The sequence below is a fragment of the Quercus robur genome, chromosome 3 (genome assembly GCF_932294415.1).
Source record: "Quercus robur chromosome 3, dhQueRobu3.1, whole genome shotgun sequence".
Taxonomy (NCBI): Eukaryota; Viridiplantae; Streptophyta; class Magnoliopsida; order Fagales; family Fagaceae; genus Quercus; species Quercus robur.
Window position 1 is genome coordinate 7,085,242 of NC_065536.1, and position 26,886 is coordinate 7,112,127.

Here is a 26,886-nt window from a genome sequence, read left to right on the forward strand (position 1 = left end):
TGCCTCCTGTGGTAATGGGCTCGAATGTTTCTGAGTAAAGAAGTTGGGGTCGGTCTAATTGTAACTCAATTTGGGTCGGTTTGTGCACAAACTTATACCTTGTCTGCCAGGAGTAAGCTTACGGCAAGCAGAACTGTTTCAAACAAGTTACAGCAGACAGATATAATAATAATAACCAAAACAGAGTATTTCGACTATTTAAATAAATGGCTATGTAATCCCTACTTATAAGGCATGATTACAGTTAGGATAATGTTATTCACAGAGAAAGTAAAGGAGAAAGAAAATAATATGAGCTAATCAAATGGGCATAAATCAAGTTTTAAGTTTAGTTTGCCGAAGCAAAGCCAAAGAGAGGAGAACGTCTCTTTTCAATGCAAATAATCTCCCAGGAAAAGATCCTACTGTGGGAATTAATGGCTTTGAGGGAGTCGAACCTGAATGGTTATTATCCAAAATGAGTTCTTGTTACGTTTTGGAAGAGAGCAGGATTTAAAAGGGGAGAGAGGGAAAATGACCTACTAGTGCATACCCATTATATTACCTCTCATTTTTTCCTCAATTTCCTCTCTTTTCTTCTCCGTTTTTTGTCTTATCTCTTTTTCTTTTCTTTTACTTTGTTTTCTTTTTTTACTCCCAGAATGCTCTATTTTTCGGGCCCTTTCCCGCCTTTGTCTGGTCTGGGTGTACTTGTCGACCACCAAGTCTGTGCGACATTCATCCTTGCCAGACAGTGGCAGGTTTGTTTCGTTCCTCAGTCTACTGTAACACTTCTTTCCTGCCACGGTATAAATGTTTTCTCTTTCTTTCCCTCAAGACATGCACCCAATGGTTCCTCCTCAAACTTGCCTCTTTTGGGTGGTCTATCATCCCAGCAGGATTAACCTCCCAAAAGGGCTTGGGCAGGAGCCGCAAAATAGATATTTTCCCCTCTCCCCACCACCAAACCATACGCCTTTTACCTCTTATCTCTAGCCCATGGCTCCATCACGTCCTATATTGGCTGGGTACAGGTTGGTGGTGCTTGGGTCTTGCGTGTGCTTCCCATTTAGATATGTCCAAGAGTTTACCTGCTGCTCATGAGTTTGCCATGATCTGGAGACTCTCCGTCTGTGTTTTCTGACCTTTCATGAGTTTGCCGCTTATTCCTTTTCTCAGTGGCTTGTCACGGGCACTGTTTTGCTTTTACTTTTAGGCTCCTATGTCCCTTTGGGTATCCACGACCCGATTGCTTTCTTTGGGCTTCCTCGGCCCGTTTGCTAATTCCACACTCTCATGAGCTTTTTACTAACTTCATTAGGTTTCCCCGACCCAATAACCTTATTCTTATCCTTGGGGTTCATGGGCCTGCCATAAACCTCTTACTCTCTTAGTTTGCATTGCCTTGGGCCTACGGTGACCCTTTCTCGCTTTTCTACCTCATACACTGCCCATGGGATGCTATTTCTTTCTTTCCTGGCTTCTTTGAGCCCGCTTGCATCTTCAAGACCCATTTATTTATTTGTTGGGTTTGTGATTCATTATTCCTGCCGCTTGGGCCTAATGGGTTTTTGCTGTCTATTTTGTCAATTCTTTGTTGCCCTCATTATTGGGCTTTCTTTCTGTCTGCTTGGGCTTCCACAAATGACCCTCAACATTTAGCCCCCTGAACATATGAAACGTTCCTGCGATTCATATGTGAATGAAAAGGCATTTCTGCCATTCTCTCATCTTTTTTCTTATTCTCTTTTTCGTGGGTCTTTTTTAAGTTGTGGACCCCTTCTTATACATATATATATATATATATATATATTTTCCTTCCTGCCGTGAATAGGGTTGTCTCTTCGAATTTTCCAGTTTGGCAGTTATTTTCGAAACAGAGCCGCCGCTTCATTAATTTCATCCCATTCTGATGGCTGACCCGTCACCTTCTTTTGTGCTGTTATTAATGACTTGGGTATTTAAGAAAGAATCCTTCTGCACTTTAGGGTGCGTTTGTTTTAGGGGAAAATGATTTCAGGAAATTATTTTCCCCCAAACACGCCTGTTTGGTAGCAACGGAAAATGAAATTTTCCGGAAAATCATTTCCTGTTGACCAAAATTTACTCCTTTGACCTGGAAATGATTTTACACTTTCATTTTCACTTCAAATCATTTCCGGGTCACGCGCAAAAGAGAGAGAGAGAGCGAGAGAAAGAATGAGAGCTCAGCCAAACGCCGATCCAGCCAACGAGTGAGAGAAAGAAAGAAAGCACTCCCTTCGATCCAGCCACCGACACCGATCCACCTCACGCTGGTCATGCTGAGCTTAGCCAGATGATCAACGAGCCAAACGCCGCTGACCCTCTGTGAGTGAGAGCTCAAACTCACACCGATCTAGACCAACGCACCCGATCCAGCTTAGCCAGTCGATCACCGGTTCAGCCAGTTCGATCATCGAGCCAAACACAGACTCACGGTGAGTTTTCCGGAACCGGTTGACCGTTTTACACCTCCGATCCACACACTCACCTCACCTCCGACCCACACACCTTCGATCCACTCACCTCATCGGTCCAACCCATCCTCCCGACCCACCTCCCAATCCGATCTCTGCATTATATATATATATATATATATTTATTTACTTTTTTTATTTATTAATATTTTTAATTATCCATTTTTTATTAAACTGTGTATTTATGGGTTATGCATATGAAATTTTGGAGCTTGATTGGTTTTTGCAGGTTATTCAGGATTGGTTTTTGGTTTGATTTTTTTTTAGAATTTTGGAGCTTGACTGGTTATTCATGATTGGTTTTTGCTGTGATTTTTTTAGAATTTGGCTAGTTGGGTTATGTGTAGAACTTTTGTTGTGATTTTTTTTTTAAATTTATTTTTTTTAAAATTTGGCTAGTTGGGTTATGTGTAGAAATTTTGGAGCTTGACCCATGCTTGGTGTTATTATGTTCTTGCAGTAGAATATGTGTGTGTTTAAACCTTAATTGAAGGTGCTTTGGGTATATAGGTGATTGTAAATAGAATGCAATGTGATGGTATTATGATATATCAATGTGCAGTTATCAATGTGATGGTATTGTGATAGTCTGAATATTGATTGTAAATAGAATACAATGTGATGGTATTGTGATATATCAATGTGCAGTTATCAATGTGATGGTATTGTGATAGTGTAAATAGAATGCAATGTGGTTTGGATGTTTTCTGTTTGTGGCTTTTTTTATTTACTGTGTAATCAATAACATGCTTGTTTACATACCTCTTAGACCATAGTGTTTGTGATTTTGTTAGATGAAGAAAAAAACCAATGCCGCAATTCTTACCTCGGTTGCATCTGTCCTTCTTGTGGGGGTTGCATTGTTAAGGAAATTGCGACGTAGACGTAGACAACTGCCTAGGGCACCTTATGTTAACCATGCCGCCGAGAGAGAGGAATACATAAATAGTGTTCTGCATGGAACTGAGAGACATTGTGTGAATCAATTTAGGATGAAGCCTATGGCTTTCTACCACTTATGTCACATCCTCACTGAGGGGGAGCACGTACGCCCGACTATTCACATGTCTGTTACGGAGCAAGTGTTCATTTTTTTACACATTATTGGTCATAATGTGAGGTTTCGTGTAATGGGTAGTCGGATCTATAGATCAACTGAGCCTGTTCATAGATACTTCAAGGTCGTCCTTAGGGGGGTCCTGAAATTATATAGAGCACTAATAAGACTACGTAGTGAAAATACACCCCTAGAGATAAGGAATAGCAGAAGGTTTTACCTATATTTTAAGATAAATATTGCGACTTGTGTATTTTTGTAAATTGTGAAGATTTATATAATTTTAAACCATTATGTCTGTCGAAAATTAGGATTGTGTTGGAGCAATAGATGGTACACATGTTCGTGCATCTATGCCACCTGAAATACAAGGAAGATTTCGTGGTCGTAAAGATGGAACCACGCAAAATGTGGAACCACGCAAAATGTGGTAGCTGCCATTAGTTTTGACTTAAAGTTCACTTATGTATTGGCTGGATGGGATGACAGTGCACATGATTCACATGTGTTAAATGATGCATTTACTAGGTTAGGGGGATTTTCAATTCTCGATGGTATTATACGATTACTTCACTTTTTTGGTTTATTAGTTTAATAAATATTGTGCGTTTTTCTAAGCATAGTAGTGATTTCGTTTTATTTTTTAATATATGTAGGTAAATATTATCTTGGTGATGTTGGATATGGTAATAAAAATGGAATATTGTCACCTTATCGGAGTGTGCGATATCACTTGAAAGAGTTTAGTGATCGTCCTCTTGAGAATGCGCAAGAATTGTTCAACCTCCGACACTCTTCATTGAGAACTACCATTGAGTGAGGGTTTGGAGTGTTGAAAAAACGTTTTCGAGTGTTGGATGCAGAACCATTTTGGTCTTTCCCAACTTAAGTGAAAGTAGTGTTAGTGTGTTGTGTGGTTCATAATCACATTATGGGGGTTGAACCAAATGACCATAATATGGAAGATGCAATGAACCAAGTAGAGTCTAGTGACCACCAGCAAGAAACACAATCACGTCGGGAGTCCGTCGAAAATAGTAGATCGTGGAATGCTAAGAGAGATGAGATATGCTAAGCTATGTGGTCTGATTATACCGGGAGTGGAGAGTAGTACTTTATTTAGATTTCTAGCATTACATTGTTATTTGATGGTATTACATTGTCATTTCCAATGTTAGCATGTTTCATTCTATTGTGCACATTTATAAGCGTGGTTGTATGTGTGTTTGATTTGTTGTTCATGTTCCGAGCGTAATTACTAAATGCTACTCTCTTTTTAAATGCTACTCTCACTATACCATTTTCATATGTAGTAATGTCAAAGGGCAAAGAGAAAGTTAGCAGCAGCAAGTAATTTAGGTGGCTGCCACCCATGCATGAAATGATGCTTAGGATACTTACAGAGGAGGCTGCAAAGGGCAATAAGCCCTCTAGTACTTTCAAGGCCGGCTCCTTTGCTCTTGTAGCAAAGGAGATAACGGCCCAATTCGAGGTTGAGTGCCACCCGTCCTATGTTGACAACCGGATGCGAACTCTAAGGACCATGTGGTCCACTATTCAGACTCTTAGAAAGAAGAATGGATTTGGTTGGGACGATAATCTGAAAATGATAACTTGCGACGCTAAAACATACCAAGAAGAAGTTATGGTATGGCTTCCAACTATATTTTCTTAATATAGATGATAATATATGTTTTTGCCTTTTATATGAAATTTATAGTGTCATTCTTTTTAGGATTCCATTACTTTTATAAGGTTTTTCAAATATAACTTTCATGTGCGGATCTATTGTAAAATCTAGGCTTAGCAATGTATTATATCTATACATACCTATGTGTTTTTATCTATCTATATGTGTATATGTGTCTGAGCTACAATTTTCTTTGGTTCTCTATTTGGTTGCTAATAAAATGTTGGAAAAGTAAAGAAAAGATTGATACTTTCTTTTTAAGGTTATTTTGTAATGGGTTTTTCTCAGTAATGACTTGGCGATAATAGGAAATTAAGGACCCACTGTTTTCTTTGATCATTCTATTTGGTTGCCAGGAAAAAGTGAAGGAAAGAAAACAAAGTTTTTCACCAAAAGATTTGTGCTTGCTGTTGTAATTTTTTTTTTTTTAATTGGGCTTTCTCAGTAGTGAAGTGTGCATAATGGTAACACAATGTATTGACTTGTTCAATCCCTATTTAAGAGTTTTCTTGCATTACTTGTTTGATTACTGAGAAAATGTAGGAAAAAGTATGGAGTCTTTGCTTTAATTGTTATTTCATAGCCTTTTATATTGAATTTATGAGTGAAGTTATTATTGCATTGTTATATGTGTTCCTTTCTCCCTTACAGGCACATCGAAAGCATGCAGACTATCTAAACAAAAAAATTGACATGTATGATGAATTAGCGATTGTTGTGGGGAAGGACACAGCCACAGGTGGCTTTTCTAAGTCCTATGTGGATATTGAGAATGAGCCAGATAATGGGGACAGTGCGGAGTTTGTTGCAGACAATGTGGAGGAAAGTGTGGTTGAAAAAAGGAAGAATGCAGTCGAGTCATCCACCACTGGGTCGGGAATTTCCAAGTCCCGCAAAAGAGGGCGTGCACCTTCTAATGTTGATGATAGTGTGCTGACTGATCTATCTGATTAGCTGAAGGAAATAGTTGTGGCTCTGAAAGAAATCAATCGGGGCCCGGTGGATTACACAGCTCTGTACAATGAGGTAATGGCTATGATGGCGAATGGATATAGCGAAGATATGCTGGCAATTGCCTTCGACCATTTTTTGTGAAAATGAGAAGACAGCTCATGGATTTCTAGCCAAGAATGCTAGGTTGAGGAAGCTGTGGTTAGATAGTTTTTTGTTCGCACAAATTTGATTTATTTATTTCATGTTGACTGTGATGGTAGATTTAGGAATTAACTTTTGTTGTAGTATATTGAGCTATCATTGTATTATATATGTAGTCTTTTGTATTATTGGGACCAATCAATTGCTCAAATTATGTATTTATATTGATCAGATGTCACGAATAGATATCATTTTTGTACACCATGGAGGTGTAATGCTGAACGATTGATGTGGTTGTTTTTATATAAATATTATGGTATATTCAAATGATTATTTTTGATGTTGAAGTGAATGATTATTTTTGTACTGTTACAGATATGTCTAGGCAATGCAGGTTCTTGAATTTGAATGATTATTTTTTGGCGAAAATCACATTTTGGTCCCTACATTTTGACTTGATTCCCGTTTTCGTCCCTAAGTTTTTTTTTTACCGCTTTTAGTCCCTTTCTAGAAAAACGGTTCCATTTTAGTCCCTACCGTTACTTCATAAACAGATATTGCTGATGTGGCAAACGGCATTGGTAGTCAATAATAAAATAATCTCTACAGTACCACTGTTAGTTACTCCCGCCCCTTCCTAGTCACTTGCCACTCACGTGACGGTCCCTTACCAAGCAAAACCCCAAATCACCCAAATAGAAATCCCTAACCCCCAAATTTCCTCAGCTCCTCGCTCATCAGTCACCACACGGATTGAAGTCCCTCACCAGTCACGAACTCAAAAACACCTTCAAATCAACTGCTTTCCATGGATTCAAGCTCGATGTCATCGAGTGGAAGCTTGAGGAAAAGGGGCCCAGCCCGATGCTTCTGCTCGGAGAGACTCGTTGTGGTCGTTTCGTGGACATCTGACAACCCTGGAAGAAGGTTCTACGGTTGTCCAAATTACTGGGTAAGGTAGTATCTCTCTTTGTAATGTTTTTAAATTTCTGGGTTTTTAACTTTGGAAGCACTTCCGGTTCATTTTTGTTTCAATCTTGCTTCAATCTTGCAATCCCCTTTAGTCTAAGTCTAACCCAGAATTTCTTTTCTTAAATAAATAAAAATTTTAAAAAATTTAAGGAAAAAAAACAAAACTCAGCTTGTTGCTGACAATATAAATTGTGCTAATACAAGAACATTGTGCTAATACTATTTTAGTTTCTGGTAAGGTGGTATTTGCTAATACTATTTGTTACTGTTTTTCATGATTTTGGTTGTTCATTTAACATCATTTATCTGGTCCTTGGGTGTCAGGTTGGACGCAAGTGTAAATTTTTTCAGTGGCTTGATGATGAAATCTGCGAGCGTGGGAAGGTGCTGATTCCGGAGCAGAGGCAACGGATTTTGACCCTTGAAGCTCAATTTGTAGGCTACAGGAAGAGAGAGAAGAGGCTGCTCATTTGCCTGGGGCTGTCTCTGGTGATAAGTGGGATGCTACTTTGTTTGATGCTTCTTCTGGTTGGCTAAATAGGTGGGGGGAATGGGTCATTAGGTGGGTAGGTGTTAGTGGAAAAAGGCTTGAATTTTGTTGTATGTATTAGTGGCAAAAGGCCTGAATTTTGGTGTATGTATTAGTGGAAAAAGGCCATAATTTGTGTTGGAATGTGTTGTTTGTAGTAGTGGGAAAAGGCCTGATTTTTTGGTGTAATTCTCTTTGCAATCCAAGACTTTAGCAATGGAATATGGTCTTTTTAATTAATCTATGATTTGTATACCAATTTATTACATTATTGTTAAGTGTTTGTGCCAAAGCAGTTTGTGATATTAATTGTGCATCAACTGTCAATTTGACACTGCAATTTTGAATGGAAACCAGCAGCAGCCTGCAATTTTGAATGGCTGCAAAATTCTCTTTATGTATTAAAGGAGCTGGCTGCAAAATTTACCAAACCTGTATGCATCACCAGCAGCCTGCATAATTTATCAAACCTGCATAGTTTCTGCATAACTTACCAAACCAGCAGCTCTTTATTCATACATCATTACACATTTATTCATACATCATTACACATTAAAGTGGCTACTCCCAGCACATTAAACTCCAATGCTCACCAAATCTGCATAATCACCAAATTGCCCAACAAAGCTAAAAACCAGCAAATTTGAGTTTAAGCATTTTAAAAACCAAAGCTAAAAACCAGCAAAGCAAATCTGAATAATGGAAGCTGAATCATCATAACAATGGGAGAATAATTACAAAATATTTAACACCAATGGTAGTTTTTGGTATACCACAATAATTACAAAATATGTGACAAAGCACATTCATACAAAAAAGGATTTGGTCAGCCCATAAACATATGCCAATTTTTCTAGCAGTTACATAAATATATGAAGAGTGTTTCAACATATAGCACAACAAAAAAAAGGTCCTGCTTCAGTTTGCTATCTTTTAGCAGATCTCATTACTGCCATATATCTTACTGCATTCCCAGTTGCATTCAAGGTTTCAGTAGTGACTGCACTTCTCTTCCTCTGTTTTTTTGGTCTTCGATTGGACTGGTTATCAGTGGGGGTTGGAGGTGCACTTGTGGTCACATCATCATTAGAGCTTGGTTGTGTCCTATGTACTGTTGGCTGAGCATCCTTGGCTGCCTGCAAGCATAAGCACAATAACAATTAATAGTTTGCCAACTGAAAAACAAAACAATGAGGATATCTAAGTCAAAGTGTATACTTACCATTCTAATGGTCCCACTGGCTTGGGATGCACTCCCAGGCAAGGAGGAGTTCCCTCCTACTTCTCCCTTGCAGCTCCTCTTGTTGTGTCCTAATTTCCCACATAACTTGCATTGTTTTGAGATGCCTAGGCCTCTTTTTTTTCTGTGACTTCTAGGTTCATCAGGCTCCAGTGCCCTCTTCTTCTTAGGCCTGCCAGGAGGTCTCCTCTTGATAGGGGGTTGCACAGGTGGCAGTCCACTAGGACCCCACATATTCTGGCCATTGATGGGCTCTATAATGGGTTCATAGCAATCAATGTAGGTAGTCCTTTGGTAGCAAGCATTGACATACTTTTCAGCATCTTCTCTGTTGAAAAATATGCAAGAAATGGCATGGCAACATGGTATGCCAACTATGTCCCACTTCCTACAGCTGCATTTCTTCTCTTCCAAGTCCACAATGAAACTCTCAAGCCCATTCTTCACTTCAAACTTCATACGACCAGCCCAACATGCTATCCACTTGCTGCATGCCAACTTCTCCTTATACAGCCTCTTCCTTATCTTAGGACACAACTCAGATTCCACCTTCGTAATCATTTCTCTGTTTGCTTGAAATCTAGTCATCAGATATAGCCTAATACACTCAAGCTGCAAGCACATAGAGAGAAAGGGAGAATTAATCATTCATGAATTACATAGGTCTATGGATCATAATGCACATGAAAGGGAGAATTATGCATACCATGGTGATTATAGGTTTGCTCCTGAACTTAACTATCGTGCTGTTGAAGCTTTCACACATGTTGTTCAAGACCGTGTCACTCTGCCCATCACTTTTGAACATGTGCCTAGCCCAGATAGTTGTTGACTGAGATTGCAGCCATTTGAATGCATCTTCGTCCACCTCCTTTAGCTCATTCATTGCCCTCTCAAATGCTTGCCGATAGGTAGCCTTGGCTGCTTTCCAAAAAAGGTCTCTAATAATGATACCAGGATGATTTTCCCTCAAATTTTGGTATAAATGTCTGCAGCAGATCCTGTGCTCGTACTGTGGCCAATTGTCAACAAAGGTGTTCACCAACCCCTGCAAAGCACAATCATTTAATTCAGCAAGCAATGAAACTACCATTAACTACAAATAATTCAACAAGCAATAAAGCTACCATCATACCTTCTGCTGGTCAGATATGAACACCCATTGCTTGTCATCTCCTATGTCAGCAAGCAATAAATTAAGAAACCAGGTCCAACTGTCCTTTGTTTCAGCCTCTACTACTGCATATGCGAATGGGAAGTATTCATCATTGGGATCTCTGCCAACAGCACACATCAGCTGACCACCTGTCTTGGTCTTCAGATGGCATGCATCTAGACCAATGATTGGCCTGCACCCTGCCAAGAAGCCCTTCTTGCAACCTTCAAGGCAGATGTACATTCTTTTAAAATATGGCAGCCCGGTTGCCAATCCATGCTCAGCTGCCAAATCACCATCCTCATAAGTATGCACCTTCATCAATATTGTGCTCCCAAGACTGCACCTTCTCAACTCATCACAGTACTCCCATAGTTGGTTGAACTGTGCAGTGTGGGTCCCATCAACAGCATCTTGAGCTCTCTCTCTAGCCCTACTTGCCTTGCCTGCACTTATGTCAACCACATACTTCTCATGCACAGCCTCCTGAATATCCTTAAGCTTTATGCCAGGCTGTCTCCTAACCCTCTTCACTAACTTCTTCCCAATGTATGATGCTGTGCACCTTGGATTTCTATAGCTTCTGCTGCATGTGTGTTCCATGTTCAGTGTTTTCAATCTAAAACTCTTCTCCCTTGGCACCTTTGCAAGGTAGGCAACAAAATTGCACCCTGGCTGGCATCGGGCTCTCACTCTCACCAAGTCATTTTTTACAAATTTTATACCACACCCACCATGGACTGCATAATCAGTTATAGCATCTTTAAATTGTTTAGCTGAGATGAACAACATATCCTTTTCAAACCTAAGGTTCTCAGCTTTGGCTACTGGCCTAAAGATTGGATATTTGCTGCTCCTAATAGAATTGTCAACCTCAGCAACAGGGATGTCATCATCACTTGAATCATCACCACCCTCACTGCTTGATGATGATTCATCAAGGCTAAGCAACTCCTCACTCTCATAGTCAGAATTCATGACACCACCACCCATTTGTCCTGCTTCAACCTCAGCATTTTCAGCTTGATTGTCCCAACTATCAGGACTATCTTCACCAATATTCATTGGTTGCACTTCTGGTTCTGGCTCTGCCTCTGCCTCTTCTTCTAAGTCACTCCTCTCATCCTCACTGCCCTCACTGCCCTCACTACCCTCACTGCCCTCACTACTCTCCTCAACTTGTTCATCAACAACTGGTGCTTTGCCAGCCCTCCTAGCACAAACTTCCTCATTAACAAATTCAGCATCATCATGGCCTCCAAATTGTGAAAAATCAGGTCTGTACTCTTCATTATCATTTTGAAGCACTCTGTCACTAGCAAAAACCTCTACACCTACACCTTCTACTTCACTACCAGGTACTCCAGCAGCTAAGGGATCAAAATCCTCCACTGGTAACTCAACTGGTTCATGCACTGGATGCTCCACAAAGATATGAATCTCCCCATATCCCTTCACCAAGTCAGTCATGAACATAGCAGCATCATCATCAACCACCTGATGGAAATTTGACCGCTCTGGGTCCACACCAGGCATTTTATACCATAGCTTATCTACTTCAGAGTAGCCAAAATCCCTACATATACTCTCAATCTCTACTTTTGACCACCTATCTGGGTCACAGTTATCCACTATATCAACTGTCCCTCCCACATACGCTTGAGGGTTCCACATGAAATGCCCACCATGGTGGACATGCAGAGTAAAAAGCTCATTCATCCTGCATGCAAGTCACGGGAAGAAAACAGAATGAAAATGAAAACAGATATTAATAATACTTTGTTAGGCTAATAAACAAATAAAAAAGCATATAATACCGACAAATGGATCACAGGGACCCAGCCACTTCTTGAAAAGCAAGACACAATACAGACAATCAGTGCAAATACCAACACAAAGATTCCATGGTTTATCAAAGGTCAATATAGTGGTCCCTGATAAACAATAGTGACACATAGTACAGACAAACAATGCAATTGCCAACAAAAATACAGTCAGTAATGTGGTCCCTGATAATGTGGTCCCTGATAAACAAAAGTAAAACAAAAGCTATAAAGGGAGACGCAAATAACAAAAGCAACACACAACAGCCAAACAATATTCCACTATCATGGTCAGTATTATGTCCACTACAAAAGCTATAAAGGGAGAGAGGAAGAGAGCGAGTGAAAGTGAGACACAACGAGAGAGAGAGAAACAAAGATAGATTGAAATTCCAGAGCAATAACAAAACACAACATCTCAAAATTCCCAAATTCTCAAAACCCAACAACTGCGATTCAAACCCAGAACGATTACCCAGCACTTAAAATGACATTCATAACATAACTAAAGAGAGAGAGAGTTCGAGAGAAATACAACCTTCGCAATCTGCTCAGCACACACAAACACACTGAAGCTTGCCGATTTGTGGGATTTTTGTGCTTGCCGATTTGTGGGATTTTTGTGCTTGCCGATTTGTGGGTTCTTTGATCAGTCTTGTGATGAGCAACGGGTAAGGTAAGGTAAGAGATTAGGGATTTTCAGCAAGTTCGCCGTTAGATCTCATCTGACTGATTTGGGGTTTTGTTTGGTTAGGGACCGTCACGTGAGTGGCAAGTGACTAGTAAGGGCGGGAGTAACTAACAGTGGTACTGTAGAGATTATTTTATTATTGACTACCAATGCCGTTTGCCACATCAGCAATATCCGTTTATGAAGTAACGGTAGGGACTAAAATGGAACCGTTTTTTTGGAGAGGGACTAAAAGCGGTAAAAAAAAAACTTAGGGACGAAACCGGGAATCGGGTCAAAATGTAGGGACCAAAATGTGATTTTCGCCTTATTTTTTATGTTGAAGTGGATGATTAGTTTTGTACTGTTACAGGTTTGTCTTGATAATGCAGGTGCTTGAATTTGTAACACATATCATATTTTCCGTAAAATGATCCACAAACCAAACATCGGAATTGATTTTCCGCAAAAAACGAATTTCATTTTTCGTAAAATGTTTGATCGAACCAAACATGTGAATTGATTTTTCGTAAAGCATTTTTCGTAAAATGTTTGGACGAACCAAACACCGGAATTGATTTTTCGTAAAACGATTTCCGAGATAGCCAAACAGCTTGAATGCTTTTTCCTTTTCTGGAAATTAGCATTTCCGAAAAATATGTATTTTTCGGAAAACATTTTACAGGAACTAAACACACCCTTAATCGCAAACTCTTTCTTTTCCCAGAACATATACTCTTCGTCTCTTACTCTTCTTCTTCTTTTCAAACATCCATACCAATTTTCTCCGATTAAGCCTCCTCACCATGTCGCCGGTGAAAAGCCAAGACTCTTCCCGCCGCAAAGGGAAGGCGATTGCTTCCGATTCTCCCGCCGTTCTTGATGTGGGCGAGGAGATGGAACGTTCTGATTCGGAGCGGTCCGCTGAGGAAGAGACGCAGCGCGACCCCGACAGTGAATGCACTCCTTTAATCGACCCGTGGTACGAAGTCAATTCTCACTTCCTAAAAATTCCTGGTGACTATGTACCGCCGCCGCCGGGTCGTGTATTGATTGCCCTTGTCCGGCGAAACCCTGACGTCTCTTGGGCTCCTTTAGCATCTTCGATCGCCGATCTGTCCATTCGCCAAGGTACCTCGCTTCCCGTACCCCTTCATTTTGAATTTGGGTCCGGCATAGCCTCGGGTTGGAAGGAATGGGTTGACAATGAGCTTTCCGATATAGGCTTTATGGGTTTGTTGGAACGAGCTGGTGTCTTGAAGGCTATAGTTTCATCTCGCTGCTTGTCGAATTTTCGGGACCTTTATAACCTCCGTCATTTGGTTTGGCAATGGTGTACCACCACCCACACCTTCTTTGTCTCATGCGGCGAACTCACTGTAACCCTTGAAGACGTGGCTAACCAGTTGCTCTTGCCCATTCTTGGCGATGCCGATCCTGCCGTCCTAGAGCTTTCTCCGGAGGAAGAGGCCATTGAGGCTGAATTGAGGAAAAGGATGGCCGGAAACGCCAAGTTTTCATACTGGGTGAGTTCTTTCTCTAAATTTTCTGTTGCTGCTCGCCGTGCGGCTTTTATTGCATTTTGGCTTTGCAAGTTTGTTTTTGGGTCCCACCCCCACTACGCCATAAAGTCTTTGTACTTTCGTTTGGCTATCAAAATATCTGCTGGGGTGAGCCTGCCGCTGGCCCCCATGTTCCTGGGACACTTGTATGTTCAATTAGACATTCTTCGTAGTGATGAGAGTCAGGTTGGGTCCTGCCACATTGTTACCTCTTCTGTTCACTGTACCATACTTCAGCAACTGTTGTTTGAGCGTTGTGCTCAGTACTTGACAAAGTGTAGGTCCGCTCAGTTTGCCAGAGAGAAGTACCAGACATGTTCGAGAGTGATTACCGACTTTTGTGGCAAGTTTGAATCCGATTTTTCGCTTGCTTTTCGTTGGTCTGGTTTGAAGCCGACTGACTATTCTGTGGTCGAATCTTTTGATGAGGGTGTCAGTTTCTCTTGGAGAGCCTATAAAAATTTGGGTGTAGATTACACTTGTGCGGATTCTGCCATGGGTTCGTTTGTTGACACCATTGGGACCACTACCCCATTGGTTAGCTTTGATGAAACTGGGATCACCTATCTTGCTGCTACCAATGCCAGATGGCTGCCTTACCTAGCCGATGAAGGCATTAGGTTTGTTCACTATCCTGCTAACCGGGTGAGAAGGCAGTTTGGGTTGGATCAAGACATCCCCGATGACATTTCTTTCCTCATGGAATCTCCTACTTCAGTCCGTTCTTTCCTGCGGCACACTGCTTTTGAGTTTTGGAGGCAATGCTTCAACGCCGTTACAGTTCCCGGTTCACTAAGGGAGGGTGTCTGTACTTTTCCCATGCACGGTTACTGGCACGTTGTGATGGCTACATTTGTGGCTGAGTTAGCGGGGAGCCGTGGCTTCTCTCTCATTCCTCCTGAAGGGCTAGGTATGGTTGTCTCAGTTAACCCTCGCCTGTTACTTCCTTCTAAGTCTGTTTTGGAGTATGCTAAAAAACAAAGCCGGTCAGCCATCTTTGAATGGGACGTAGAGAATAAAGGATGGTTTTGGCACGCTGGTGACTATCCCCCTGGTTGGGAGAAAAAAGTTAAAGTAACAAATATCTTTGTACCGAGCAAGAAGGCTTCTGTCAAACCTAAGTCCGCCGGCAAAGCCAAGCCTGCCACCCTACTACCTCCTACAGGTGCTCCTTTGGCTAGTAGAACTTGTGGTAGCAAAAGGAAAATTACTCCTCACCCCATATCTGTCGCCGAACGGAGGGTAAGTTACTTCTCCCCTATTTTCTTCTTTGACAAAACTTCTTAACTTTCTTGCGGCTAACTTGCTAATTTCTCCTGCCTATTTCCTTTTAGTCCAAGCATAAGGAAGACTCGTCAGTTACCCGCCTCATTTTGCTTGATGAGCCTGAATCTGAGGTAAGCCTCTTTCCTTCACTTCTTTTTTTTTTTTTTTTTCTTTTTCGCACGCGCTCCCTTTGCCACGTGTCTTTTGTTTTTAGGAGGAGCCTAAACCTCTATCCATATATCGCCCCACTGCCGAGGAGATTTCCGCTTCCATGGGTGCACCCATGGAAGGCTTTTTTGATGGGGCCGAGGCAGTATTAGTAACGCCTGCTCCTTCTACTGCTGCACACAAGGCTCCTGCCAAAACTCCCACCCCTTCCGCCGAGCTGGTACCCAGAGAGGGTACTCATGTCGAAGGGGTTGGTGAAACTACACCTTTGCTTGCTGAGAGACCCACTCCTTCAGAGGGAGCCATTCCTCCTGCCGCTGTTCAAACCAAGATCACTTCTTCCGTTCTGCCGTTTGTGATTTCGACTAGTGACCCTTTTGCAGCTATCTCCCAGGCTGCAAAGGGTGGTGCCTCACTTGTTGTTACTCCTTCCTCCATTTCCGGCTCCGCTACCCGTGGTCCTGATATGGAATTATCTTCAGAGAGATCCGATGACATTCTTGAGGATCCCGATGATGCACCCGTTCTGAAAAAGAGAATTTCCGATTCCGATGAAGAGGGGAGTGCTTCGCCCGAGCCTGACTTCATGGGTATGTATCTTCCCTCCCCTTCTTTTTTTTTTTTTTTTTTTTTTTTTTTTGTTGTATTTGCGTTTCATTTGCATACTTATCTTCTCGCTTGCAGAGACTTCTGAGGGGCCAAAAATTGTAGCAGGCGTGGGAATGACTGCTCTTGCCACACCCGTAGCGCCTATTCCTGCCGCACCTTCAGCACCTGTTTCAGCCGTACCTACTACTCCTGCCTCTGTTGTGCCTACAGTACTTGTTTCTGCTACACCCGTAGCCCCCATTCCTGGTAACTTTGGCAAGTTTCCTTTTCTTCTTATTTCATCTTATTTTTCTACAAGTCTTCTCTTCCCGTGCCATGGTTTTTTTTCATTTTGCCTTGCGTTTCCTTTTTTATAGGTCCACTTCCTACTATCCCTTCTTAGTTTGAGGCGGGTAGTAGTTCTGCCGCCGTCCCGGATGATGCTGTGACCTTTCTTACCCGCTTTGACCAGCCGAAGGTTAACGACCTTCGTCTGGCAGACTTCTGGGCTTCCGATCCTCCTTATGTAGACTTTTATGGCTTCCGAGTTCCTGAGGACTGCGTTTCTCACTTAGTGATGATTTACAGCAGTCATGGCAACTTTATGTGGGAGTTTCGTCTTGGCCGTTCTGTCAGGGAGCATTTCTTGAAAAATGTTGGGGTGTGTGCTGAACGACATTGAGCATAACTTCATCGACTCTGTTTCTGCCGAGAGAATCCTGTAGTGGAGGGCCGTGATTCAAGAACTCATCAGTGTGGGTTTCGCCGTGGAGTTTGTTCTTGAACATCTATGTGAGGTTGCCCGATCTTTTTTCATGAGGAGAGTTCAGCCAACCGTTGATGCCATAGATGCCCTTATCGAGCTTTTGAAGAAAGAGGTGGCGGATTTGGAGGGTCGTCGTGAGCATCTTCTTTCCGGCGTTAGTGGGCCTAGTCGTTTTGGAGATTAGAGTCTCATTTCCGGACTTCATTGATGATGGCGCAGTTCCCTTCCCTTTCTCTGTTTCTCTGTTTTTGTTATGTCACACAGAACACTTATATGTTTCCTGCGGTAGTTATTTGGCGTGTGTTTGCCACAGTTTGGGTTTGTAATGATGCTACACTTTGCTACTTTTTATTTACTATTGCTATGACATGATGCTAATATTTCGTACTTTTTCATTGCATACTCATGAAAGCACGTTACAATTTCTTCTGTGACATAGTCACTTGGAGGAATAAAAAGAAAAAGTGAAGGAAACATAAACAAAAAACTAAAGAAGGGGACAACCACATAACTTTCTTCTCTAAGCAAAATAACGCTTCAGCTATTTTCCATTGATGGGATCCATCAAGTCCCTGCCATCCATTTGAGTTAGGCGATAATACCCACTTTGATGCGCTTCCCTTATCACAAGGGGTCTCTCCTATTTTGGTGCAAACTTGGATGGTCCTGTCAGACCTCGTATGACATAGTCTGCCACTTTTAACACTAGTTGTCCTTCCGCAAACACTCTTTCCTTGGTCATCTTGCCGTAGGCTTCAGTCATCTTTTGCCTGTATCTTTGACTTCGTTCCTGGGCTTCTTCCTTCCTTTCATCCAGCTTTTCTAGGTCCTCGAACTTTTTTGCCGCGAAGACTTCTCTCTTTTTTTCTTTTTCTCGCATCTGCATGACCTTTAGGGACGGTGTCATTATTTCTGCCGGACTCACTACGTCAGTTCCGTAGACTAAGGAAAATGGTGAAAAGCTTGTGGCTGACTTTGGTGATTTTCTGTAAGCCTAGAGAGCATCTGGCAGGTGCATCGCCCATCCTCCCGTATACTCTTGGCTCATTTTGCTGATGATTTTTATGAGAGTTTTGTTTGTTGCCTCTGCCTGCCCATTCCCTTGAGGGTAATAAGGTGATGGCCTGTGGTGCTTGACTTGGTAGAACTCTAGCATTCTCCTTATATCACTGTTGACAAATGGTGTGCCGTTGTCATTGTTGATCCTGTGGGACATTCCAAACCTCACAATTATATTTTCTTTGATGAAATTTGCCACTGCTCCCCCTGTGGCCTTGCATAGTGGCACTGCTTCTGCCCACTTAGTAAAATATTCTGTAGCCACTAATATCCATATGTATCTACGTGATGGTGGGTTGACTGACCCTACCAAACCTAGCCTCCAAGTGTGGAAGGGCAATGGGGTGACTATGCTGTGCAAGCCTTGTGGATGGGTATGAATCAAGTTGGCTTGTACCTAACAACTGTGACACTTTTTTACAAATTCTGTCGCATCTTTCTTCATGGTTGGTCAATAGTAGCCCATCTGTAGCAGGCATCTGTAAAGCTTTTTCTTCCTCTGATGTTCACCACATTCCCCTGAATGTACTTCTTTTATCATTTCTTTAGCCTCTTCAGGGCCCAAACACCTCAAAGGGTCTCCATCATATCCTTTTTTGAAAAGGACCGTGTTATGTAAAAAGTAACGTGTTGCCAACCTCTTAAGCTTGTACCTTTCACTGTGCCTTTGTGGCAGGACGCCTTTTGTTAGGTACTGCATGAAAAGGCTTCTCCAATCCTCGCTGATGAATACAGCATAACTTTCCTCCCTGTCTGCCGCAAGCTGGCAGGTCCCACACTGGGTTTGGACTTGATCTGTGTCTTTACCCATGCTTGGCCAATAGAAACCTGCCTTCTGGAGTCTGCGGTAAAGACTGACTTCCCTGCAAGACCCGCAAGTCTTGTCGTGTATTTCTTTCAATTATTCTCTGGGCTTCCTCCTGGCCCACGCATCTGGATAAAACCCCACCTGGCATCCTGCGGTACAACTCTTCTTTTACCAAGGCATAGTCTTTTAATATCTTCAATTTTGCTGCATCGTCTCCCTTCACCAAGGTTTCCTTTATGGGGATTCGCCAATCCCCTTCGCCCTGTTCCTCCCGGAACTTTTCCTTCAACACCTCAATGATGGATTCTTCCCTCTTGCTGACTTCTATATTAGTGCTATTCCCTTTGAAGATTATTTGCGAACCCAATGCAGCTAACGCGTCCGCAAACCGATTTTCGTTTCTCGGAGCATGTTCTATCTCAAAGATTGAGAATTTTTCTTCCATTCTCTGGGCCATCACTCTGTACGGGGCTAGGCTAGGCTCCTTTAAGGAAAAACTTCCTTTGGCCTGGCAGACGACCAAGTTCGAATCTCCCAGTACTTTCAAATGTTTGACTCCAACTTCGAGCGCCGTGGCAAGCCCAATTAGATAGGCCTCATACTTCGCCGTGTTGTTTGAACAGGGGAATTCCAACTTAAATAACAACACTACTGCCTTGTCTTCTTCATGATACAGAACTACTCCCACCCCTCCGGAATGGGTAGTAGAAGACCCATCAAATTTTATTACCCACTGTTCCCTGACTTCTTCTACCATAGCTACTTCCCCTAGAACTTCATCATCCAGTGGGAATTCTTCCTCTCCTGGAAACTACGCCAATAAATCTGCTATAGCCTGACTTTTTTACTGCCCTAGGTGTCCCCATTCTCAAGTCGTATTGTGATACTTGTAGCAACCACTGGGATATCCTGTCGGAGAGGATCGGTTATTGTAACAGAGCTTTAATGGCATGGGAGTCATCAGCCATACTTCGTAGGCCAAGAAATAGTGACGTAACCTCTGCGAAGCGTATACAATGGCTAGGCATGCTTTCTCTGCCCTTGAGTAACGAGTTTCTGCATCTTTTAAGGTGCGGCTGATGTAGTATATTGGCTGCTCGATACCACCTCCATCTTCCTGAGCGATTAGTGCGCCAATGGCATATGAGTTGGTGGCCAGATGGAGTAGCAGTGGTCTTTTATGAATAGGGGCCTACACCGTGGGGAGGTTCATCATTATCTGTTGTAACCTTTTGAAGGCCGTCTGTTGCGCTTTCCCCAATTCAAAACTTTGCCCCTTCTTAAGCAACTTGGTGAAGGCAGAGGTGATTGATACCAACCCAGGGATGAATCTCCAGATATATGAGACTTTTCCTAAGAAGCACTTCAATTCTTTTACTGTGGCTGGAGGTCTCATAGTTGCTATGGCCGTGGTTTTGGCCGGATCTACGTCTATGCCTTTATTGTGAACCAGGAAACCCAAAAATTTCCCAGAGGACACTCCGAATGCGCATTTGAGGGGATTCATTCTTAACTTAAAAGCTCTGCATCTTTCAAATACTCTTTTTAACACCCGAAAGTGTTCTTCTCTCCTCTTTGACTTAACGACTATATCATCCATATAGTCTTCTAGCTCCTGGTGCATCATGTCGTGAAATATGGCCGTCATTGCTCGTTGATAAGTTGCATCTGCATTTTTTAACCCGAAGGGCATCACAGTATAGTAGAAATTGCCCATGGGTGTTTTGAAGGCAGTTTTCTCTGCATCCTTTGGTGCCATCTTGATCTGATTGTACCCGCTGAAACCGTCCATGAATGAGAACATGGTGCTTCCTGCTGCGGAATCTATTAGTAAATCCATGTTCGGTGTAGGGGACTTTTTTGTGGTTAAAGTGTGCTGGGCTGGGTTGCCTCCTGCGGTGATGGGCCCTAATGTTTTCTGAGTAAGGAAGTTGGGGCCGGTCCAATTGTAACTCAACTTGGGCCGGTTTGTGCACAAACTTATACCTTGTCTGCCAGGAGTAGGATTACGGCAAGCAGGATTGTTTCAGACGAGTTACGGCAGACAGATATAATAATAATAGCCAAAACAGAGTATTCTGACTATTTAAATAAATGGCTATGTAAAACAGAGTATTCTGTTTTTTGGTCCCTTTCTCAGGGCACGGCAAGGGCCCTTTTATAGTGCCTGCCGTGACCAATGTTTTATCATTTTGCCCTTTAACCGCCTTTGTCTGTTCTGGGTGTACTTGCTGACCACCAAGTCTGTGCAACATTCACCCTTGCCAGACAGAGGTAGGTTTGTTTCGTTCCTCAGTCTACCGTAGCACTTCTTTCTTGCCACGGTATAAATGCTTTCTCTCTCTTTCCCTCAAGGCATGCACCCAACGGTTCCCCCTCAAACTTGCCTCTTTTGGGAGGTCTATCATCCCAGCAGGATGTACCTCCCAAAAGGGCTTGGGCAGGAGCCGCAAAATAGATCTTTTTCCCTCTCCCCACTACCAAACCATACCCCCTTTTCCTTTTACCTCTGGCCCATGGCCCCACCAAGTCCTATATTGGCTGGGTACAGGCTGGTGGTGCCTGGGCCTTGCGCGTGCTTTCCTTTCAAATATGTTCAAGAGTCTGCCTGCTGCTCATGCATTTGCCGTGATCTGGAGACTCTCCGTCTGTGTTTTCTGACCTTTCATGTGGGCTTTTCTTTGGTTTCCCGCTCCATTCAAGAGCTGGGCTTTGTCTGATGATGGGCCTTACATTTCTTTGGTCCACTCTTGATTTTCTTTATTTCCTGCAATGTTGAACTGTTATTCCTGCAGTAATAACTTAATCTTGCTGGACCTCTTTTGGGCTAGCCGCTTATTCCTTTTCTCAGTGGCTTGTCACGGGCACTGTTTTGCTTTTACTTATGTGCTCCTATGTCCCTTTGAGCTTTCCTTTGGGCATCCACGGCCTAATAACCTTATTCTTATCCTTGGGGTTCATGAGTCTGCCATAAACCCCTTACTCTCTTAGTTTGCATTGCCTTGGGCCTGCGGTGACCCTTTCTCGCTTTTCTACCTCATACACTGTCCATGGGATGCTATTTTTTTCTTTCCTGGCTTCTTTGAGCCCGCTTGCCTCTTCAAGACCCATTTATTTATTTGTTGGGCCTGTAATCCATTATTTCTGCCGCTTGGGCCTAATGGGTTTTTGCTGTCTATTTTGTCAATTCTTTGTTGCCCTCATTATTGGGCTTTCTTTCTGTCTGCTTGGGCTTCCACAAATGACCCTCAACAGATTGTTAACCAGGTTTTTAGCTTAACGGTTTAGGTAGTTATTATCCAATTCTCCAATAGTATAGATAAGACACCAACTATGCTGTGAAAATAGACTCAGTTTAAATCAAAATTTTATTTTACTATCATACAAAATATCAATTTCAATTCAACAAATAAAACGTGGCAAAAATCAAATTGTATCTTACCATGGAAGGAGTCTTACAATAATTTGAAGCACCAAATACTGGATACTGGGGCCAGCATTTGAGAAATTGGTTAAATACACATGGCACCATGTGAGGATTGATTCCCATTATGTTGATATGCTGTAGTAGCGTATATCATTGAAGGAAGACATTAAAGACTGACAAATTTCAATTGCATTTAGATACAAGAATGGTTGTTGATATGGACTTTACCTTTAGTGGGTTCTCGTTATTAATCACCAATGCCAAAGCTTGGGAGTTACTAGCCTATATGAGTAGAAGCCATAACAATGTTAACAACCACATTTTATTTTAAAATACTGTTTTACACTATATATGAATAATTTGGGATGGATGGACTTACCTTTAATCCCTTTTCATCACCACTTTTCTTTGTATGTGAAATTGGTGAATCCTTTGGAGCTAGTTCCTATAAGTGCATGATTATAGTCACATCTATGAAATGTGTGTGTGTATGTGGAGAGAGAGAGAGAGAGAGAGAGAGAGAGAGAGATTACAGCTTCATTCAGAGATAGGTTGAACACACTCGATATATTTTTATTTTTATTCTTATCAATTGCAACTTGTCGCATATAATGTTTTTGAACATGACTAGCAACCTAGGCTGGGGACCTAGTAGTCACAAAATTGCGTGAAATTCCATTCCAATCACCTCTTCCAAGCTTCTCCAAACCAATAAAAAATAGTTTGTGCTCTTCTTCAGTCCAGCGCCTCCCTAAACAAACAAACAACAAAGTATTTACGAAGTACTAATAACACCAAATTGACACAATGTTTTATGACTTTCTTAAAAATGAAAATACGAGATTTCTTATTGTTAGCCATTGTTTGTGCTACAAGCCTAGATATATTTAGGAATTCAAAATTCATAAATTTTAATTAGTGAATAGTTGAATAAATGCTAGTCAATTTTACTCTCCACAAATCAATCTAGAAAGTGTGTGTATATATATATATATCCTCGTGTAATTATAGCTCGTTAGGATTCATAAATTCTTGGAAATCTGATTTCATTCAATTATATATTGAACAAAATACAAAAATATACACAAAAGGAGAAAAATACCCCAACTAAAATTATAATATCTTATTTAAATATATAGATTTTATTGAAGGTAAATTCCAACAACAAAACCAAATATAAAGGAAAATCAGTGATGAATTCCATCCTAAAGTAAAACTTAAAGTAGTTTTTTTTTTTGGACGAATTAAAGTTGCTAATTTATTTGGTTTCGGTTGTCCACTTATGCAGATTGTATGAGAGTCGTACACGCATGTTTTGGGCTCCCTATTTGCGTATTGCACTGTCAGCCAGCATATTTGGAGGGCCGAGGTGCTATTGATATATTTTTGGATAGTGGAGGGGCATCATCCCGCGTGTGTCTTCTATCAATTTGGGATGAAGCAACCGCTTCCAGAGTTCGTGGATACGTCGAGCAACCTTCACAAGATATCCTTCTAGGGTAAATGGGACAAGGATTGGGTGGTAGAACATGTTGTCCATATTCAGCAATGGGGCAACCGATGGCAACTTGTTCACGCTACCCCTCTCCTGAATGATGATACAACGTAACTTGTTGAGTACATGAGGTGGTACAATGGCAGCACAAGGCGGTACATAACACTTCTACGTACTAGGAAATCTTGGTGAGACAACAATATAGTTTTGCAACATGCGTGAGTTGCTGCATGCTTTCTTTTCAACCAACATGACCCCCTATTATAGTTTTGCATCATACCTGCGTTCCTGCTTTTATGACGCCCTTTTTACAACAAATTTTAGGCATTTTTGCTTGAATTAACAATATTTATTACTAATGGGTTTGGTTTATGTTACATCTAATGCTACTTTGATAAAGGTTACATGATCTATATTTTTTATAAATTACTATTATGTGGAATTTATAATTTTATTAAACATTTGTTATAAATTAATCACATGCAAAATTTCACAACAATTGGATGCCATATACTATTAAGTCTATAAGCTTATTTGTTTAGTATATTTAGGAAAACAAAAACACACACACAAAAAAAAAAAAAAAAAAAAAAAAAAAAACCATTAAGCTTGTCATTAATTATTGAGTTTTTTTTTATTTTTTTTATTTTTTTTATTTTTTATAATTGTTAATGAAATTGATATTTGAAAAGCGTGATAAACTAAGCATAAGGGGAGACAAGACTACACTAATCCCTAACACCATTTCAAATTTCAGTTATTATGTCCACACCTAATTTATTCCCATTCTCAACCTCTCTCCTTCACATTTTCTTTCTCACAATCTTTGATCCTTACCTTTGCACACCAAATTGACTAGCACTTGAGATTGACATTGTAGCACTAAAGAAGGTTAGGACTTTGTTGAGTTCCAGTGCCATATCAAACATACACAGATCTATAAATTTATTTATTGGTCTCCATTATATATATATTTTTTGTCTATGCACTAGTTTTAATTTAGGATATATAACTCCCTGTACAATTCTCAAAATTCATTTTCTAAACAAACACACACACATATATAATCTGAAAAAGATTGTAAACATATAAAAGGTAATAGAAATTATTAATGAAATTTAAAAATATCATGATTTTCCATTCTTTAATAGCAAACAAGGTGAACAATGTTGTAATTGGATTAGGTACATTGGAATATAGTACTAAAAGTCCATGCACTAGTTTTAATTTAGAATATATAATTCCCAGTCCAATTCTTTAAATTCATTTTCTAAACAAACTAACATATATATATATATATATATATAGATTATAAAAAAAAAAAAGTACTAAAAATATAGTTTATCAAAAAACAAAAGTTTTAAGAATCAAGAAAGTACTATATTCCATTAAAATTTGTTGCTCCCACCCACAAAAAAAATAAAACCCCAATTTAATGATTCCTTAATTTTTATAAAAGTTATATCTTAAAATTACTATTTTGTAGTGGCAATTTACTACAAACGTAGTAAATTTTAGGCGAAAATCACATTTTCGTCCCTACATTTTGACCCGATTCCCGTTTTGGTCCCTAAGTTTTTTTTTTACCGCTTTTAGTCCCTATCCAGAAAAACGGTTCCATTTTAGTCCCTGCCGTTACATCAAAAACGGATATTGCTGACGTGGCAAACGGCAGAATTAAAAAATATTAAAAATATTTTATTTTATTTAAAATAAAATAAAATTTTAGTTATCAATAATTTTAAAATAAAAATATTAAAATTTTAGTTAAAAATAATTGTTATTCATGTTCTTCCCCCAAGAACATGGTTGCCCAGAAATATTTTCTTCTCTTTTATTTCATTTTCTTGGCATCCAAACAAGCAAAAACATATACAAAAGTCATTTCCCTTCACGCTCCGCCACCAATGCCTTGGTCTTCTTCTGCATAGTGATCAACACATTGTGCCAAGTGTTCACCCTCGACCTCTCTTTCCCAACAACTCCCACATTCATTTCCACCAGAAAAAGAAACCCAGATCAGAAGAACACAAAATGCAAACGAAAAAAAAATGAAAAAATAAAATACTAACAGGGAGAATGAATAACTAAGAACGAATGAAAATTCAAGGAATTTCTATTCCAAGATTTGTATATGTTCTTCCACAAAAATCAAACACAAAGACCTTTAAAGATTCTTTCACTCAGATGAAAACCACTACAAACACAAAGGACCTTCAAAGATTCAAAACACAAATAGCAACAAAGCAAACCCAACAAAGTAAACCGAGATGTCGTGGGTTTGGCTTTGGTGTCGTGGTGCCTGTCGTGGATGGTGGTGGTGCTCGTGGGGTTTGGCTTTGGTTGAACTAGAGATTTGAGGGAGATCTAGAGATAGATCGAAGCGAGAGAAGCAAAACAGAGAGAGAAGCGAGATCTGGGAATGTTCAGATCAAGGAGAGAGAGGACGGTGGGGTTTGGTAGTGAGAAACGAGGGAAGCACCGCTAGAGGACGGTGGGGTTAGTGAGAAATGAGGGAAGCACCGCCTGGATAGGCGGTGGTGTTGAGTGGCGATGATCGAGGAAGAGAGATCTGGGCGGAGAAAACAGAGAAAGATAGAGGGAGGCCTTGCCAATTTGTGGGTATCGAAGGTTTTGAGAGAGTGAGATTGAGAGATGATGATAAGGACGAAGAGGAGGATGGGAGCTGGAGGATGAAGATGATGATTTAGTTTTAATGTTATTTCCTCTTTTACCAAGAAAAAAAAAAAAAAAGAAGATGATGATAAGCAAAAAATTTCTTTTTCTGGGCAACCATGTTCTTGGGGAAGAAGAACAATTATTTTTAACTAAAATTTTTAATATTTTTATGTTTAGTTTGTTCTTGCTGGGTTTAGTTCTTTCTGGGTTTAGTTCTTTCTGGGTTTTGTTGTTCTTGCTGGGTTTAGTTTTAAATTTGTTTTTGATTTTTTTTTTTTTTTTTGATGAGAGTTTTTAAATTTTTTTTATTTAGTTAGAATTAATAAATTAATTTTTTTATTTAAGGATTTTTTTTATGA

The 26,886-nt window shown here is 40.6% G+C and overlaps 2 protein-coding genes and 1 long non-coding RNA gene across 5 annotated transcripts in view; 2 read left to right on the forward strand and 1 right to left on the reverse strand.

Moving 5' to 3' along the window:
* The window catches only part of LOC126716877 (uncharacterized), a 63,521-nt gene extending 56,973 nt beyond the window's left edge, over positions 1-6,548 (forward strand). For all 3 annotated transcript variants that reach the window (XM_050417912.1, XM_050417913.1, XM_050417914.1), the window contains 2 exons: positions 4,848-5,182; positions 5,876-6,548. In XM_050417912.1, the coding sequence (XP_050273869.1) occupies positions 4,907-5,182; positions 5,876-6,178 (579 nt within the window). In that variant the 5' untranslated portion in view covers positions 4,848-4,906 and the 3' untranslated portion in view covers positions 6,179-6,548. The remainder of the gene's footprint in view (positions 1-4,847; positions 5,183-5,875) is intronic.
* A 458-nt stretch (positions 6,549-7,006) lies between these two features.
* On the forward strand, positions 7,007-8,064 carry LOC126716880 (uncharacterized). The gene is made up of 2 exons (XR_007652315.1): positions 7,007-7,271; positions 7,616-8,064. It is a non-coding gene; the product is annotated as an uncharacterized LOC126716880 (long non-coding RNA).
* Positions 8,065-18,921: 10,857 nt separating this feature from the next.
* On the reverse strand, positions 18,922-19,683 carry LOC126719156 (uncharacterized). The gene has a single exon (XM_050421741.1). The coding sequence runs from the start codon at positions 19,681-19,683 to the stop codon at positions 18,922-18,924; it is 762 nt and encodes a 253-aa protein (XP_050277698.1).
* Positions 19,684-26,886: the final 7,203 nt, after the last annotated feature.

Bases quoted from the DNA above. Each gene is read 5' to 3' on its own strand.
- LOC126719156 (XM_050421741.1), bottom strand. From the start codon at position 19,683: ATGGTAGAAGAAGTCAGGGAACAGTGGGTAATAAAATTTGATGGGTCT.